The sequence below is a fragment of the Carassius gibelio genome, chromosome B23 (assembly GCF_023724105.1).
Source record: "Carassius gibelio isolate Cgi1373 ecotype wild population from Czech Republic chromosome B23, carGib1.2-hapl.c, whole genome shotgun sequence".
NCBI lineage: Eukaryota > Metazoa > Chordata > Actinopteri > Cypriniformes > Cyprinidae > Carassius > Carassius gibelio.
This window is the reverse complement of record NC_068418.1, coordinates 18,231,903-18,249,289: the sequence shown is the minus strand read 5'-3', so window position 1 is coordinate 18,249,289 and position 17,387 is coordinate 18,231,903. Positions and strand designations below refer to the sequence as shown.

The 17,387-nt window shown below is 36.7% G+C and overlaps 3 protein-coding genes across 14 annotated transcripts; 2 read left to right on the top strand and 1 right to left on the bottom strand.

The window, feature by feature from the left end:
- Positions 1-2,103: 2,103 nt before the first annotated feature.
- sst6 (somatostatin 6) lies at positions 2,104-3,427 on the top strand. Its single transcript, XM_052594794.1, has 3 exons — positions 2,104-2,447; positions 2,591-2,778; positions 2,971-3,427. Exons 2-3 carry the CDS (start codon positions 2,629-2,631, stop codon positions 3,163-3,165), a joined length of 345 nt encoding a protein of 114 aa, XP_052450754.1. The 5' UTR covers positions 2,104-2,447; positions 2,591-2,628; the 3' UTR covers positions 3,166-3,427.
- A 987-nt stretch (positions 3,428-4,414) lies between these two features.
- On the bottom strand, positions 4,415-9,571 carry tardbpa (TAR DNA binding protein a). Of its 8 annotated transcripts, none has more exons than XR_008182586.1 (7): positions 8,847-9,502; positions 8,484-8,647; positions 7,639-7,779; positions 6,827-6,997; positions 6,659-6,743; positions 5,706-5,853; positions 4,415-4,958 (listed from the first exon to the last, which is right to left on the bottom strand). XR_008182586.1 is itself a non-coding variant. In XM_052594078.1 (6 exons), exons 2-6 carry the CDS (start codon positions 9,085-9,087, stop codon positions 6,267-6,269), a joined length of 1,209 nt encoding a protein of 402 aa, XP_052450038.1. In that variant the 5' UTR covers positions 9,088-9,143; positions 9,458-9,571; the 3' UTR covers positions 5,029-6,266. The 8 variants fall into 8 exon arrangements, 6 of the variants coding, with proteins under 6 accessions (XP_052450038.1, XP_052450036.1, XP_052450035.1 ...); XR_008182585.1 differs by having other exon boundaries at positions 6,827-7,012; positions 8,847-9,499; XM_052594078.1 differs by lacking the exon at positions 4,415-4,958 and having other exon boundaries at positions 5,029-6,743; positions 6,827-7,012; positions 8,847-9,143; positions 9,458-9,571.
- cb23h1orf127 (chromosome B23 C1orf127 homolog) lies at positions 9,445-16,770 on the top strand. 5 transcript variants are annotated; one of them, XM_052594072.1, is made up of 12 exons: positions 9,586-10,336; positions 10,446-10,610; positions 10,695-10,777; positions 10,860-10,961; positions 11,690-11,814; positions 11,934-12,077; positions 12,155-12,193; positions 12,284-12,421; positions 12,902-12,986; positions 13,086-13,282; positions 13,903-14,026; positions 14,198-16,770. In XM_052594072.1, the coding sequence occupies exons 2-12, from the start codon at positions 10,573-10,575 to the stop codon at positions 14,476-14,478; spliced, it is 1,356 nt and encodes a 451-aa protein (XP_052450032.1). In that variant the 5' UTR covers positions 9,586-10,336; positions 10,446-10,572; the 3' UTR covers positions 14,479-16,770. The 5 variants fall into 5 exon arrangements, with proteins under 5 accessions (XP_052450029.1, XP_052450032.1, XP_052450030.1 ...); XM_052594069.1 differs by lacking the exons at positions 9,586-10,336; positions 10,446-10,610 and adding an exon at positions 9,445-9,579; XM_052594070.1 differs by lacking the exon at positions 10,446-10,610 and having other exon boundaries at positions 9,586-9,780.
- The last annotated feature ends 617 nt before the right edge of the window (positions 16,771-17,387 follow it).

Sequence of the window (17,387 nt, the reverse complement as noted above, 5' to 3'; positions counted from 1 at the left end):
TACATTTAATTTTTTTAAAAACAACTTAATTTTACTATATAACTCTGTTCGGGTTTACATTACAGCAAATGGTGTTGGCAGGTACTGGCAAGTAAATGCCTTGTTCATGTGAAATATTAACAGTTATGTGGCACAAATATAGAAAATATTTAACTGTGATGCTCTCTGATATGTAATGTACATTTAGTGTTGAACCAAACATAAAGCAAGGAAAATGGCTGAGAAGTAGGATTTCCTCTTGGTTAAGACACACTCCACTAATATCCCTAATTCACCTCCAACCTGTTTAAAGATCAAAGAGCTGAAGAGAGCAACAGGTGCCTCTTATATATATGTGACCAGCGATGTCACTTCCATGTGACGTTTTTCAAATGGTCCACCCAGCAGAGTAACTTGGGTAAGATGACCTTAAAATGCCACAAGGTCTCCAGAGCAGATTATTAATCATGTTTTACTACATATGTTTTAGGTAGAATATGTTGTTTGTGCTATTGACTATGAAGCAACTGTTTGAAATGGTGGGTTAAAGTATACAGGTGCTGGTCATATAATTAGAATATCATCAAAAAGTTTATTTCACTAATTCCATTCAAAAAGTGAAACCTGTATATTATATTCATTCATTACACACAGACTGATATATTTCAAATGTTTATTTCTTTTAATTTTGATGATTATAACTAACAACTAAGGAAAATCCCAAATTCAGTATCTCAAAAAAATTGAATATTGTGAAAAGGTTCAATATTGAAGACACCTGGTGTCTTTCTGAACAGCTAATTAACTCAAAACACTTGCAAAGGCCTTTAAATTGTCTCTAAGTCTAGTTCTGTAGACTACACAATCATGGGGAAGACTGCTGATTTGACAGTTGTCCAAAAGACGACCATTGACGCCTTGCACAAGGAGGGCAAGACACAAAAGGTCATTGCAAAAGAGGCTGGCTGTTCACAGAGCACTGTGTCCAAGCACATTAATAGAGAGGTGAAGAGAAGGAAAAGATGTGGTTAAAAAAAAGTGTACAAGCAATAGGGATAACCACACCCTGGAGTGGATTGTGAAACAAAACCCATTAAAAAATGTGGGGGAGATTCACAAAGAGTGGACTGCAGCTGGAGTCAGTGCTTGAAGAAACCACTACGCACAGATGTATGCAAGACATGGGTTTCAGCTGTCGCATTCCTTGCGTCAAGACACTCTTGAACAACAGACAGTTTCAGAAGTGTCTCGCTTCAAAAAGGACTGGACTGCTGCTGAGTGGTCCAAAGTTATGTTCTCTGATGAAAATAAATTTTGCATTTTCTTTTGAAATCAGAGTCCCAGAGTTTGGAGGAAGAGAGGAGAGGCACACAATCCACACTGCTTAAGGTCCAGTGTAGAGTTTCCAAAGTCAGCGATGGTTTGGGGTGCCATGTCATCTGCTGGTGCCGGTCCACTGTGTTTTCTGAGGTCCAAGGTCAACGCAGCTGTATACCAGGAAGTTTTAGAGCACTTCATGCTTCCTGCTGCTGACCAACTTTATGGAGATGCAGATTTCATTTTCCAAAAGGACTTGGCACCTGCACACAGTGCCAAAGCTACCAGTACCTGGTTTAAGGACCATATTATCCCTGTTCTTAATTGGCCAGCAAACTCGCCTGACCTTAACCCCATAGAAAATCTATGGAGTAGTACTGTGAAGAGGAAGATGCGATATGCCAGACCCAAGAATGCAGAAGAGCTGAAGGCCACTATCGGAGCAACCTGGGCTCTCATAACACCTGAGCAGTGCCACAGACTGATCGACTCCATGCCACGCCGCATTGCTGCAGTAATTCAGGCAAAAGGAGCCCCAACTAAGTATTGAGTGCTGTACATGCTCATACTTTTCATGTTCATACTATTCAGTTGGCCATGATTTCTAAAAATACTTTCTTTGTATTGGTATTAAGTAATATTCAAATTTTCTGAGATACTGAATTTGGGATTTTCCTTAGTTGTCAGTTATAATAATCAAAATTAAAAGAAAAAAACATTTGAAATATATCAGTCTGTGTGTAATGAATTAATATAATATACAAGTTTCACTTTTTGAATGGAATTAGTGAAAGAAATCAACTTTTTGATTATATTCTAATTATATAACCATCCATGACCGGATTAATCAGGAAAAGAACATCTCTGATTTAAAGCCACTTCATATAGAGGACGTACTAGAACTAGGCAGTTTAGAATAGTATAGTGAAGGAGTGGTATAGGCGAATGATGCTGAGTCAGCATGGTGAACAAGGCAAGTCAGCACATGGAGAGCCAGGACAGGAAGTGGACACCCTATTTTGAGCCGTCTGCTGATAAATTATGCATCAGCAAGGGAGGAGTCTTGCTACAGATGAAGTCTGACACAAACACCAGATGCTGCAGTTTGATCCGACAAATACCAAAGATCAACACTTCCTTTAAAAGCTAAAGTATGTATATAATAAAGCATGTTTCCTTTTTATGCATGAGTATGTTTGTGTTAAGGTGACCTTAAGGTGCCTTTCAGAGCATGCGGGGATTGTTTTTGTTTAAACAGAATCAGTGTTTTCTAATGCTTTCTTCCCATGCACAGCATCAGTATCTTTTGTGAAGGTTGTACCTTCCTAAAACATGACGATGGGAGTTAGATGGGACAACCGTACAGGGGTCGAGAGAAGCATGTTCATTATGCGGATGATGCTGAGTCTGTTTCCTCTGGTTCTTGTGGTCTGGAATGGTGAAGCGTTACCCGTACAAGACAAGCAATTACACACTAATGAGGTGAATCTCTTATTCAAAGTGTTTTTAAGGAAAAACAAGTAGGCCTAGATAGGCTCATATTTGCTAGTATATCCTAAGATCTTAGTCACTGGCTAAATATAACTTTACTGCAGTGTTGTTATACTGTTATTGCTGTAAAAATCAATAGCAGTGATCTAATACTCAAGCCCATGGACATGTCTCATCTTGTAGATACTGACCAAAGACCAGCAGGACTTATTGAAGAAGATGATGACGGATATGGCTGAGCTGAACCTCACTAGTAAAGAACTAGCTGATCTTGACCCTGAATTTCTGAATGGCAAACTGGGTGAAAACTCTGTTGATGAACCAACCCCTAAATCTCCCTGCAAGCTCTTCTTCTGGAAGAGCTTCTCCTCATGTTAAAACTGTAACACAGAACAGATACAGATTAGTCTGTTGAAATCTACAGTCCTGCCTTTACAGTCTAGACAATCTATTAATTATACATTGTTATTGGAATCAATATGTATCGGGTTCCTATACTGTATTTAAGGAGTGTTAGGAGAATGAAACGGCCTATTGTTTGAGGTGAAACAAAAAATACAGTGGCCTATTGCATGTACACTTTCTACTGCTTGACATCCAAGCCCGAAATACTGTAATAAATGTTCTACAAATACCTTCATGTCAGTCCTGTAACTTCTGCAACCTTCAAAATTACAATTGACACTTCTATGCTATACGTCATTATACCTTTGCGAACAAAGTGTGAAGTCTAGTCATTATTAAATGAAGGTTTGGCATCACCTAGCGGAAAGACAAGGAACTAATGGAGGCTTTTGGAAATTTGTCGCACCACCTAACGGAAAGGCAAGGGTGGAATGAAACTTTTTCTATAGAAAGTCACTTACAATAAAAGTAAACAAACAAATTGTTTCGTTCTGTTGGCAAATATTGTTAATATCATATTTGAGAAAAAGGATTAATCATCTTCGCTGTCATGACGCAGTTAATGCAAGTAGTCCAGCTAATTTAAGCACGTGATACGTCCGACTCCGCGCAGTTGAACTGGAACCAGAGGGTTTGCCATAATTTTAATCTTAACAAAATTGTCTTCTTTCTATTCTTTCAATTTCTAATTGTCCGACAACCAGCCGTCCGATACGTCTTCTTCACCTGTCATCGTGTGAGTGTACAGGTTAACACTCATAGTACTTACCTGTGTGGCAAAATATTCATCCGCCCAGGACAGAAGTCCCACCGAAAATGGCTTTCAATCAATTCAACTTTATAACTCGATACGTTTACTGAAGAATTTGAAAGAGAAAAAAAAAATTATATTGCAGGTCAAACTTCAACAACATAAGATATCCAATAAACTATAAACTTTATTAAATTGTTTCAAGTTTAGTAAGAAAATTCTTGCATTTTATATCCAGCAGTCATTTACATTAAGGTAAATCTATCTGCAGTTCTGCATGTTATATTGATATTTCATTAACAAGACAATCATCAAAACTACTAAATAGCATGTTTGTTTTATACTAAAAACTAGTACTTTGCACTATACTAAACCAGCAGGTTTAATCCAGTACATGTTTTTTTTTTATCACTTCAAACCCCCAATATTGTTGTACATCTTCCAAGTAAAAAAAAAAAAAAAACGATACAATTCCTCTGTGTATGTTTATTAAGTATTTTGAAAAGTGATTCAAGTCATTGATAACATAAACCCCATTCACAAAATCCTATCTGTTCACCCACAACAGTACACTGTATGAAAAATAGGCCTTTTTAACTTTCACTAAACTATATTTACAGTGGGACAGATCATGTAAAAGCAATCAAACAGAAGAAAGACTTAAAAGCAAGTTCGATGACTGCACTGACTTCTTGCATAAAACAGAGCTGGAAATACACGAGCATGGACATGAATGTATCGCAATAGGACTGATCCACAAACACACCGATTTAACTCTGCTTTTAGATTGCCATGGACTGTCTTCAGTCATGCACTCAGGGCAAATGGGAATTGTCCATTCGAATTTCAAAAACTGAAATCTGGTTACAGTGAAGTGACGTAGTCCCTTTTCAGGTTAAAGGCATACAGCAGCAGTCTCCACAGATGGACTGTGTGAACTTCTGTCTTCAGCTCTCCCATTTTTGACTTCACTCGGGGTTCTGAGGTAAACCTGGGCCAGCCGAGTCCAACGTCCCTATACATGCGAATTAAATAAGTGTTTGCAATTCAATTAATGTCTTGAAGCAAATAAGCCACTATCAAAATAACTAGTCAAACTATTTTTTTTTTTTATTTGAGTTCCCTTAGATACACAAAACATATAAAAAGCATTCAAAACACATAACAAAAGCAACCTCTTCTTGAAGCATTCTTCGCTTTCATCATCAAAACATCACCCCACTTAAGCCACTCAGTGCTCACGCTTGCCCTCATTCACTGCCCACTCCCAGAGCCCCGCCCACAGACAGCATTGCATCACGTTCACACGCAAGTTCAGTAACAGCGAGATAGAACACACACCATACACAGCATTCACATCAAATTATTAAGCAAGAACACAAATACTTAGCAGATCACTTAAAACATTCCACTACTTATCTTTTTTCTTTTTTAAATGCAGCTCTTTATATATGATTGCAATATAAGAAAGGGAGGAAGGAAGGTAGACAGAACAAGAGGGACGGAAGAATGTAAATGAATGTCCTTCTGATGGTCCTACAGAAAAAGAACACTCGCTGCCTTCGTTCACACTCGCTCACACAGGTTCTTCTCACAGTCAGCATGTCGCTTTTCGTTCTCAAGTTCTCTCTCTCTCTCAGCGCGTTCGCTCATTCAGTCTCTCACTCCTGGCGCACCCACAATCCATCACCATATCATTCTCAGCTCTCAAAAAAGCGGACAGATTTCATCCATGAAAAGGGGAAAAAAAGACAACACCCACCGTCTTAACACAGTATATGTAGAGTGAAGCTGTGCTCTTTCATGGCAAAGCATTTACACATGGGAAGAAGGGAACGGATACTGAGATCGCTCGAACATTGCGGCCAACGGGGGGCTTCTTCCCGGGAAATTGGAAAAGAGGTGATGAACTGCAGAAGAGATTTATGAAGGCTTGACCATAAAAAACGTTGAGGGAAAAAAAATTGCAGAAAACAGAACTCAAATGGCTTTCCACATGGAGCAACTTTAAATGTACTGTACGTTGAGAGGGCACTGAAATGGTAACAGATGCTCAGATATGTGGGCATACTGAAATGCCTGACACAAAATGAACTATATCCATAAGGGGAAACAAAAAATTATAGTGTTCATTTCATTCCTAATAATTTCAACCACTCTAATCTTAAAGAGCAATCATTATATGTATACGAAGAACATTCAGTTTTACAAAATCAAAGGCAAATATTGAAGGGACATAATATCTGACTAAACTTTCTTCTCTCAAAATACTTACCATACAATCTACATATAAGGATACTTCCAAGACCCAATTGAAATCTCTCTACATTCCCCAGCTGGACTTTGTCTCCATGCTAGATCCAAAACCGGAGTTGAACCCACCGCTCGAGCCTGAATTGGTTCCCGCCCCCCACCCAAGACTAGCTGAGCTGCCGGTGTTGTAGTTATTGCTGCTTGTGTTGTAACTCTGGTTCTGATCTCTACCACCGCTGTTCTGTCCGCTAGGGGTTGTGCCGGAAGCGGCTGTCTGATTCTGCTGATTGGCCAGCATTCCCATCATGCCCCAGCTATTCTGAAGGGCTGCCTGAGCAGCTGCCATCATGGCTGGATTCAAACTAAGGGCCCCAAAATTCACATTACTGTTGGGACTGCGACTACTGCCAAAGCCCTGCCCCCCAAACCCCCCGAACCGCCCACGATCCATCATTTGCCTACTATTATTGTGCTTTGGCTCAGCACTGGAGATGTGCACACTGGTTCCTTTAATGATCAGGTCCTCGCCACACAGAGACTGGGCAACCTGGAACAAAACCACCATGCATTAATTTGAGAAGAGAATGAGGGCAAGCCAAATAATGAGAACAAAAAACACCGTAGACCGACCTGATCATCAGCAAAGGTGACAAAGGCAAAGGCTCGGAAAGGTTTGGGAATGAACACGTCTGTGACTTCGCCGTACTGCATAAAAAACTGTCTAAGCTCATCGGCTGTCATGTCCTCGGTGCAGCGGCCCACAAATACTTTCCTGCTTCTCATAGGCTCATCCGGGCCAGCCTGTTCCAGGAAATACTAGATCATTTAATAGAAAACAGGGTCTACTCATGCAATGTTCACAACGACAAGGGCATCACAAAACATTTGAAACATGAAATGTGTATATGTTCTAATCTATAAGCACAAGTATAACTTATAAAATGAGTATAAAATTGAGAACTACATCTCAATAAATTAGAATGTTGTGGAATAGTTCATTTATTTCAGTAATTGAACTCAAATTGTGAAACTTTAATACTCAAATTGTAATACACTTGTGTTTATTAAATAAATTCAATGCGCACGGATTGAATTAGTTTAAGTCTTTGGTTCTTTTAATTGTGATGATTTTGGCTCACATTTAACAAAAACCCACCAATTCACTATGTCAACTAATTAGAATATGGTGACAAAGTTTTTTTTTTATTGGTCTTGTGATTGTTCTAATTTGTTGAGATTATGAATTGGTGGGTTTTTGTTAAATGTGAGCCAAAATCATCACAATTAAAAGAACCAAAGACTTAAACTACTTCAGTCTGTGTGTGCATTGAATTTAATATACGAGTTTCACAATTTGAGTTGAATTACTGAAATAAAAGAACTTTTCCATGACATTCTAATTCATTGAGATGCACTTGTATGTGTGTTAAACATGGAAATACCTTTGAGTTGGGAAGTTTGCAGTCGCACCATCTTCCATCAATCATATGCCGCTGGGACATGGCTTTTACTTGTGTTTCATAGTCTGTAAATCTTACAAAACCAAATCCTTTGGAATTTCCGGTCTTTGCATCTCTTTTCACCTGAGGGAACAGGTCAAACATGACATGACATGACATTAAGTAATAGTTAACCCCAAAATGAAAATTCTATTATTATTTACTCATAGTTTTTGAAGCCTGTAATTTTTTCCTTTCTTTTTAACCCCAAAGGAGTTGTTTACAGCAGAATCCTGAGCTGCTCATTTCCATACAACTAAAGTGAATTATCAAATACTACTTTATTGTGGAAGATTTTCCTATAGTCGAAATTCATCACAATTGTTAATTGTATGTTAAGTTAATTTAGCCTTTTCTAATAATGTCCGCAATTGTTGTGTATTTAGCAAATGCCACAAGTGTCACCTATTTTGTTACCATTGCAATAAAGCAAAAAAAAAAAAAAAAAAAAAAAAAAAAAAAAACATCAGAGGGTTAGGTAAGATTTTACATAAATGCAGATTTAAAATTCCAGTCTCTTTTCCCATATAAAGCCATTGTAGATTTTCAGAAGACATAATATTGCATATCAAGTATATTATTGCCTACTGCCAAGCTTTTTTTTTTTGTAGATTGAAAGCTTAAAAAGCCCTTAGCAGCTACCATCCACTTTCAATGAATGAAAGAGAGCAACATAAACATTCTCCACACATGAAAACCCATCACATACAGGTTTGGAACCACATGAGAGCAAGTCATTTATTTTTATGTTTGGGATGAACTGTCCCTTTAGGTTTGTTCATACTAACCTGCACCATGATCACCTCTCCAAAAGTACTGAAGTAATCTTTAAGGTCTTGCTCAGTTGTTTTCCATGGCAACCCAAGCACAATCAAATCTGATGTCTTCTGCACACCTCTCTTGATCTTCACAGCCGATGCAGCATCCATTTCATCCATCTTCCTCTTATTATCTGGAAATGTATCATATTATATTATTATGGTTCTTTGATTTAATTAAAGACAATCAACTACATTGGATTTACATGCACTATTGTGCATTAGTAGTGGAATAAGTGTGTGAATGACTTAATACCATATTTTCTGAGCATCAAGTCCCAAATTATTTGATGTAACTGCAATCAAACACAACAGTACCATATCTGAGCTTACCTTTTGGATAATTGACCACATATACCAGACTGCCCCAGTCTGCCTCGGGCGCATGAAGAACCCCCTCCACCAGTCGGACCCCTCTCATGCACTGAGACACGGGGCTACGGTATCGAAGGCCGCAGGCTCCGGGAAACTGCGCGGAGACGGTGGAGAGCAGCACGGTGCCGTCCTCCTCGGACGGGATCTCCATCGGCTCCTCGTTCTCGTCCTCCGCGACGCGAATATAACACTCCGTCATGTTTACACTGAGAGCGCGGGCTGTGCTAACAGCTTCCGAGCAGATTAGTAATTCAGCTATAAGACAACAGACGGGGCTGAAACCGAGACTAGTACACCGGAAAGAACTCAGAAGTAAATACAACCACAAATTAGTTGGCAACAAGTCTGATATTTATTGTTTACCTTCGACTGTCGTCAAATAATGCGGGGTGCCATTAGCTAAGCTAAGCTACTTGCTAGTCGAGTGCACGATAGGAATGAATGGCGCGTAGCGTAGCACCCTGTTCCCGCTTGTTGTCAGCGTTTGCAAACACCTACTCGTCGACTATACTTGATTATCTACCGTTTATGATTAAAACACGCTATATAAAGTATTAAAAAATAAATACCGCGTGGACTAATCCATCCAGTTGCCGTTCCGACCCCCTAAAATGATAAAATGGCCACCCAGCTGCGTCACTGAAAAAATGACATCATCAGTTTGGAGCGTCGCATCACAACGCATGGAGGGGTTTGTCAATCTAAAATGTTGACTTTTTAAACGCAAAACGTAGTTTGTGGTATACTGTTTCAGCTGGTGTGATTTTAGCTTGTTTGTTTGTGATCTTGATAGACCGGTAGTGTTGTTATTTTTATTTAAAGATGTTGAAATAATGTCAAACATGCAAGAATTCACTGTAGGATTGAAAGCTTCTCATATCACATCTTACAGGTTTGTTACATCAGATTCAGAACAGACAAAAGCCCTGGAAAACAATGGATTTAAAGACAAAGGCTCTTAATAGTAACAGTGTGAAACAGAGTTTGAGTAAAATAATCTGTGTATGTATAACAAAACAATAACTTGAATCACCTAAATATATTGGTTATATATATATATACCCTTAAAAATGGGGGGAAATGTGTGATCATTTTGTCTGTGTTGTAATAATACTATAACATTCCAGCATTCAGTTCAAAGTCTTTATCATACAATGTCTGGTTTCACTCAGGGAAACTGAAATTGTTTGATCAGCCATCTAATGGGTGTTGTTAAGTCCTACAATTGTTTTTATAGTTTTGTAATAGCCAGGAATGACACAGCCAGGTGTATATCATAGTGCCTACAACGATGTAATCAATATTAATTCTACCTATAAACATGCTATTTGATATCACAGTCACATCTGAATGAAGGATTTCTGTGCAGTAATCTTGCATAGTTTTTGATAACAGCTGTGAACTCTTGAAGTGGCCCTTATGTTTTTATTGCAAAAGCACAGTCTCATGTGAGTTGGAATGAGTGAATGGAAGAAAGGAAGAGAGATTTTTATTGTCATGCAGGTGCAGGTTTCCCTCCTTTCATTGCTTTTTTTCACACTTGTGCGTGCTGTATAGTTTTATTATGAAGGGGGTCAGCCTTGCTCTCACACTCACCTGTAACCTAAAAGGCCAAACACAGCTGACTTGTTAGCAGTATAAAAGCACTCGTGTCTCTCCTCTGTGCACAAGCACCGAATGAAACATGGCGGTGATGCTCACAAGTGTTTTACTTATTTCATTGTAAGTAGCTATGTGCTTATGCATTTAGTATTTTCTCCTGTAATATTACTAAAATTATTTCTGTTTTCCTTTTGCTTGACATAGACACTTCATTTTGCCCATTTGGGGAAATGTTTTGCGACTTCAGAAGAGAGACTGGGTGGCAAATCCATCTTCAAGCATGGCAGGTAATTATTACTTTACTTATATTTAAGTTACTATTTACACTGTAGCAAAATAGTTAAAACGGATTGAGTTTTACTTTGCTAGAAGGTGATGTGGAATGTTTCTCTGAGTACATGGAGCTTTGGATCCATAGAATGAGAATTGAGGGACTGAGGCTTTGGCTTTCTGGAATATTACGAATTCAAGGTGAGCTATATGGACATGGAATTTCTGAATTTAACACGAGAGGAAAACAAACCGATCTATGGAACACCATGAACAAATTTTCACCTGTATAATAAAAGCTTTTTGGAAAAAATAAATAGTATCCACATAATTACATATTTTACACTTTGATATAATGTCATTTATACTAAATGTCATTTATTCTTAATTATTTGGTTAAGATCCCTATTTATATACTATGCTAGAATGTAATGTCTGTAAAACACATCTTATTGGACTGTAGTGATGTTATTCCTTTGAGGAAATATAATTATTCTGCTGATATTATAGAATTCATTTTTAATAAAGACAGCACACCATCAGTTTTATAAAAAAAATGCATATTAAACATCTTTTTGGCCACAGAAATGGACTTTTGCCAGAAATAATAACGTGTTCTCAAACTGTTGCACAAAATAATAACATGAAATATTCTAAAATATATATAACAAAAATAGTATATGAAATATATTAATGGAATTACACTATATATGAACCACATAATCTTAAATATTAACTAAAACTTTCTTAAAATTAAAGACACTTAATATATTAATTTAATTACTTTATGAAGTCTGTATGTCACACAGCAAGACAGGCAGTGTAAGGTGTGAGCATGACCACTATTTTAAAAGAAAAAAAGTAGATTTTTCTAGAAATTTCTAGATGTTTTCTGTGTACTAGTTTCATAAATCTCTAACTCTTTTCAGTGGGTTTGGTATCCATGGAGAATCTGAACCATCAGCTTTCTTCATGTGGGTTTGCCCTGCACAGAGATCTGGAAAAGAACTATATCTTCAGAGTCATGTACAGTGGATGTTTTGTCCAGTTAGAGGTTAGAAAATGTCCTTGTTTGACACTGAAACATTCGCTTCTGCAGTGTGTTGCTGGTAAGAATCTGTCACTTTATCACTGCTTCTCAGAATAACATTTTGTCGTTATTTTCTTTTTCAGCATGGCAATTATATGATTGTGCTGAACCTGCTGAAGAGAGTAAGTCGTTTAGGAGGCAGGACTCAAAAGTTTCTGATGAAGTGTCCAGCGGTGCTAGCGCCTCCAAACAGAGAGTACATCAAGTGTGATTCAGACTTCATTCAGGTAAGAACAGAGTGATGGGATAATCCTTTTTCCCTTCCGTTAAAAAACAACAACAACTTTGTTTGTGTGTGTTGAAGGTCACCAGAGAGATCCCTGTGGATAACTGGAATAATGAGGTAATTTCTAATAAATGTGTTGATATGTGAGGTTATGAAGAGATGAATGTATCTGTTGTGGAACTCTTCTGATGTGATTTTTCCATCCAGCTCGACTGGTCTCTGGCCTTGAGTGGGAGTCTGGTGGTGGCTTTGGAGGATTCCAGTCTTATTCAAGTAAATGTTGAAATGCATAAACCAAACATAACAGTTCAGGGGAGGAGAGACACCATCTTAACTCCTGTGCAGGTAAGACTATGCCAGTTTGTGTCTGGGAGGATTTGTAATACTCTATCAATAGAGCAAAAATTCCCCTAGAGTTGAGATATATATATCACTTTTTACCTTTATAAGGCTGTTTGAAGAATATAAAATCATTATGTGTGAGTAAAAGTATTGATTTCTGAGAGAAAATTCCTTATTGGCAGGTATTTCAAAAAAGGAAAATGAAAAAATTCATATTTTCAATCTGAGGAGTATTTCTGTCACTGATACTGAGACTTGGTAATTTTTTTCTGACCATGTAAATTGTGCCACCTAACGGTCTGTAATTGAATAGCATGTTTTACACTCAGCTCATACAGGACCAAATGCTTAATCCTTTGTGCTTATGTTGAGTTAAAAGTATCCAAACTTATTGAACAATTACCTCTTATTTAATTCAGTGTGTGCTTTAAACAGTGCATCAGCAGCAGCTTGATTTTCACTAAAAGTCTACATCTCTTTTAGGTGTTCAAATCTGAAGGACATTTCTTACCTCTCAAACTGGTCAGTGGCCATTATGCCTACAGCATGGAGGCGACCTGTCCAAATGGTTTGTTATTATTATGGTCATATCATGGCGCATATCTTGCTTATTTTGCAAAGTTGTATCACTTACATATTTAATAGCCATTCTGCATGTTTCCTTCAGTGAACCAGTCAGCGTCTGAAGACACCGTGCTGCATGTCTATAAACGGCGTATGGGTTTGACCAAAAGAGGTGGATATCAAAACGAGACCCTGTCAGTCAGCAGTGTGATTCTGGAACAGACTGACACGTTCACCTGGTCAGAGACAAGTGACTTTGTGCAGCTTATCATTCCCACATCCCACATTCAGCAGAAAAGGGTCAGAAGTTTATCATTTTACATACACTACCAATATTGTTCTTCAGCAATGTTGTCTTAAATTGATCATAAAATGACAGTAAAGGTGTTTAAATTGTTACATTTTCTTTTTATTTCTGATAAATGCAGTCCTTTTAATCTTTCTTTTCATCAGATAATTTTTTTTAACATCGATAATGAGAAGAAATGTTTCTTGAGGACCAAACCAGCACATAATAATGTGATACTGAAGAAAGTAATGGAGTAATGATGCTGAAAATTCAGCTTTGCTAGCACAGAAATAAAATACTTTGTAAAATATATTAAAATAGAAAACAGTGATTTTTAGTGTCTTGAATTTATCTGAATACAAATAGTATTTAAAATGTATTTTTTATTACAAATATTTTGTAATATAAATCAATTTCATATAAAAATAGTTGTGCATTTTAGAGCTTTGAAATGAGGATTTTTGCATTTTACATTTTTATATATATATATATATATATATATAAATATATATATATATATATATATATATATATATATATATATATATATATGATAATTTATAATTGGATCAAATCTGGTAATTGGTTTAAATATGGCATCAGTATTTTATATATTTCTTCTGTTTTTTAGGAGTGCATTGGTCAGACAGGTGAGAAACTTCAGCAAAGTTTCTACAAGATAGATGCTGTTCTCACCTTTAAAGAGACAAATCACAAAATGCACTGGACTATGGAAAACACCTCACCTTGTTCAGGTTAGTGTCTTTTCAACAAGTTCCTGATTCATTTCAAGGTGCCTTTTCTCTCTCTAAAAACTCAAATTGCAGAGGACAGTGAAAACACCTAACCATGTTCAAGTTAGTTAGTCTTTAAAACTGTCCTGAATCAAGTATTCAGATCTTCAGGTTGCTACAATTGTTTTTCAGAGAGGTTAAAATCACAGCTCCATTTAATGCGTGATGATCCACAAGAAGCTAATGTGACTGAGGGGATTACAGGCAAGCCAGAAGTTCCTGTTGGTTTAAACAAAGAGTTTACTCCTTCTGTGGCACCAGAGACTGTATCCACAGCATCACAGACTTCTGATGAGGAAACCAGCATAACCTCGGTACAGTCCCAACAACTTCAAACAACAGAGGCTCTTAGTACATCATTGAGTACTCCAACATACACAGAGATAATGATACAGAAGTATTTGCAGCTCTAGTTTACTGCCAAAGAACAACAGAGATCTCTGGAGAAGTTCATCCGTGCATCGTTGACAGTGAGGGGCCGCGATGCAGGACGGATGGAAATGCAGGTACCAACTGCAGCACATGTGCCAGTGATTTTCCAAACAACACTATTACTATTGGTAGTCCATTAATCACAACAGATGTAATCACAGTTTGAAATACAGCTACACATTCAAGCGCCATTTTCCCTCAGTCTGGGATTTACAACACAACAGTCAAGTGGACCCATGCATCTTTTCCGTTGACAAGCGAAGTGCCGTTGGAATCACACGTGGGGAATGATTACATCAAAGACTGTGCTGGTCATGCCATTTAAATACGAACTACTGTCTCAGAACTCCCTCAGCTGTGTGTGTCACATCTCACAAATAAATGTGGTGTCTAGCATTAAAAAAATAGTTGCACAATATAGCCCTGTCGTTTCCCTGAAAAACAGAAAGTGCCTGGCAGTTTAGCAAATGTAGCTCAATACTTAGCTCTCTACTTTATTTCCTAGAGCATAAAATTAGTATCTTTAATACAGCATCTCTGGTTTTCCGTAATCTGTGATTATATACGCAGATGTATTTAGAGCTGTAAAGATACTTTATTACGTTGCTCTCCGGAATACACTTTTCCCATTTGTCAATCACAACATCCATATATTGCTGCATATTATTTTGATAATCAAAGTAGTGAAAATGGTCTCGAAACTGGGTCTCCATCAACTATCAGTTATTTTGACATAATAACAATAGAAAACAAAAGATTGAACACAATTACTTCTTCACTCTTAATTAGTTATGTATTTGGACATTTAACAGTTAGGGCTAACACTGGCATTATTTTCATATCTCTTGTATCACACTGCGACTCACTCTAACTTGTTTCTTACAAATGCAACTGGCACCTTTTTGCGTCTCAATTATTGATATTAGTTCAAATGAACCTAGTTATATTACTGTAATGTTGTAGTGTTCAGTTTGTTGCTATCCTGATTGTTTTGTACTTCTTAAATGAACTATTTTCCATGCATTATCCCTTTCATAGATTATATATAGATATATATGGTATATTAAATCCTGTAGGATTCTTTCTGGAAAAAAAAGACATGATATTATGAATGCTATATAACCTGGATTAATACACAAAGTGTTTATTGAATAAAACCAATTTTTGTGTTCTGGAGATGCCGTCTTGCTGAATCCTGCCATGTGGCATCAGTCTACAACATAAGAGAGTTTTTTATTCAAGGATGTGATCTCGTATTTTTAGCTGTCATTTTTAAATATGCATCTTGGTCTTTTTAGTTCCAGTAAATGCAGACTATCTCTTCGTGGCAGTATGAGGAATAGACAGAAGAGGTCAGTGTTGTTCTATGTTTGGCTTTCGCTGAAGATTCCAAGGCAATGAGCAATGTGTCTAAAACAGCATTTTGAGGTCAGTGTCAGTTGTTCAAAAGGCATATATATGGTTTACTCACATGCATGACTGACACTTTATGTGCTTTTTACATTTTTTTTATTCATAAAACATAAATACTGGGCATTGATGTGCATTCTTAGATTTAGTGGGAAAACAACCTCAGATGTGAGGTTAGTTAATTTGCCTTTACTGCGCAATTTCCCATGCTTGAATGAATTCAATTAGACTTTTGAAAGGGCAGGCCATTTTAATGTAACCCAGTCAAGATATTCTTCTAAATTCAGAGCATCTGGAAGAAAGACCACTGACACTCGTAAAATTTATAGTGATTACAGTCTCGATATTTGAGCAAACCAAAGAACAACCCTTTCTCATCCTGATCGCGTTTGTGTCTAACAGTATGTGTTCTATATTAAATGACAAAACAAGAGCACATTTGTATGCGTTGGATATTGTGTCCTCTAGAGCTTTGCACTCCGGCACAGTGTAATTCTCACCCAGGGGGTCAGAGGGGGGCCACGCCGCCAGAGTTTTCTTTGGCATCTGTTGCATGAACTTGTGAACAGGAAACACAATAACGGCACAAAGCACACCAACATCTCAAGTCTTTCATGTGGCTGTTTTGAGCCATTATGTTATTAGTGTAGGCTTAAAAATTCCTTTCATGTTCCCCTCCTTTTCTTTTTCATACGAGTTGCACATCTGTGAGATGTTTGAAACCACACACTGGTAAAATCTTGCATTGCTTTCAGAGATGTTTTTAATTGTTATAATTGATAACAATATGAGCTAAACATTCACACATTAACAAAACTTCGTTCTTGTATTAAAAAAAGAAATATATATATATATATATATATGTATGTATGTATAAAAAAAAACAAAAGTCCACCAGTGAAAATGTTCTAATTTATTAAATGTTTTTAAATGTCTAAATTAATTCTTATGTTAATTTAATTATGAAAAAAATCAAATATTTGTATTATTATTCATAAAAAAAAAATTCTTAACAATTTGAATCTTTTTGTAACATTACAAATATACATGTCTTTGATGTCACTTTTGATTACTTTAATGCATCCTTGCTGAATAAAAGTATTAATTTAATAATAATAATAATTATTATTATTATAAACATTTATAAATATCCTCTTTGACATTAATTCTAGGAAATGAAGAAAATGTTCTGTAATTAAAACAGAAAAAACAGGAAAACATATTTTAACGTAATTTAATAAGCCTACATTTTAGGTTTAAATGGGTTTTACATGACTTTTGGCCTGTGCAAAGATTAAATAATAGTAAATAATGACAACTTATGTTTTTTACATCAACTCATCAAAATTAAGTAAATTGAACTTTGTTTCAATAAGCTGTGTGAAAAAAATAAATAATGTAATTAAAATTAAAATCACTTGTGTATTTGTATATACTTATACTTAATTTAAGGCAGCAACTGAACTTTTTTAATTAAAAT

What these genes read in the sequence shown, in the direction of transcription:
- sst6 (XM_052594794.1), top strand. Translation starts at nt 2,629, where the DNA reads ATGACGATGGGAGTTAGATGGGACAACCGTACAGGGGTCGAGAGAAGC. An exon ending in AGCAATTACACACTAATGAG is followed by an intron (nt 2,779 to 2,970) that starts GTGAATCTCTTA and finishes CTCATCTTGTAG; the next exon opens with ATACTGACCAAAGACCAGCA.
- tardbpa (XM_052594078.1), bottom strand. Translation starts at nt 9,087, where the DNA reads ATGACGGAGTGTTATATTCGCGTCGCGGAGGACGAGAACGAGGAGCCG. An exon ending in TGTGGTCAATTATCCAAAAG is followed by an intron (nt 8,648 to 8,846) that starts GTAAGCTCAGAT and finishes ATACATTTCCAG; the next exon opens with ATAATAAGAGGAAGATGGAT. An exon ending in TCACCTTTGCTGATGATCAG is followed by an intron (nt 6,744 to 6,826) that starts GTCGGTCTACGG and finishes GTTTTGTTCCAG; the next exon opens with GTTGCCCAGTCTCTGTGTGG.
- cb23h1orf127 (XM_052594069.1), top strand. Translation starts at nt 9,500, where the DNA reads ATGATAAAATGGCCACCCAGCTGCGTCACTGAAAAAATGACATCATCA. An exon ending in GTGATTCAGACTTCATTCAG is followed by an intron (nt 12,078 to 12,154) that starts GTAAGAACAGAG and finishes TGTGTGTTGAAG; the next exon opens with GTCACCAGAGAGATCCCTGT. An exon ending in GGAGGCGACCTGTCCAAATG is followed by an intron (nt 12,987 to 13,085) that starts GTTTGTTATTAT and finishes TGTTTCCTTCAG; the next exon opens with TGAACCAGTCAGCGTCTGAA.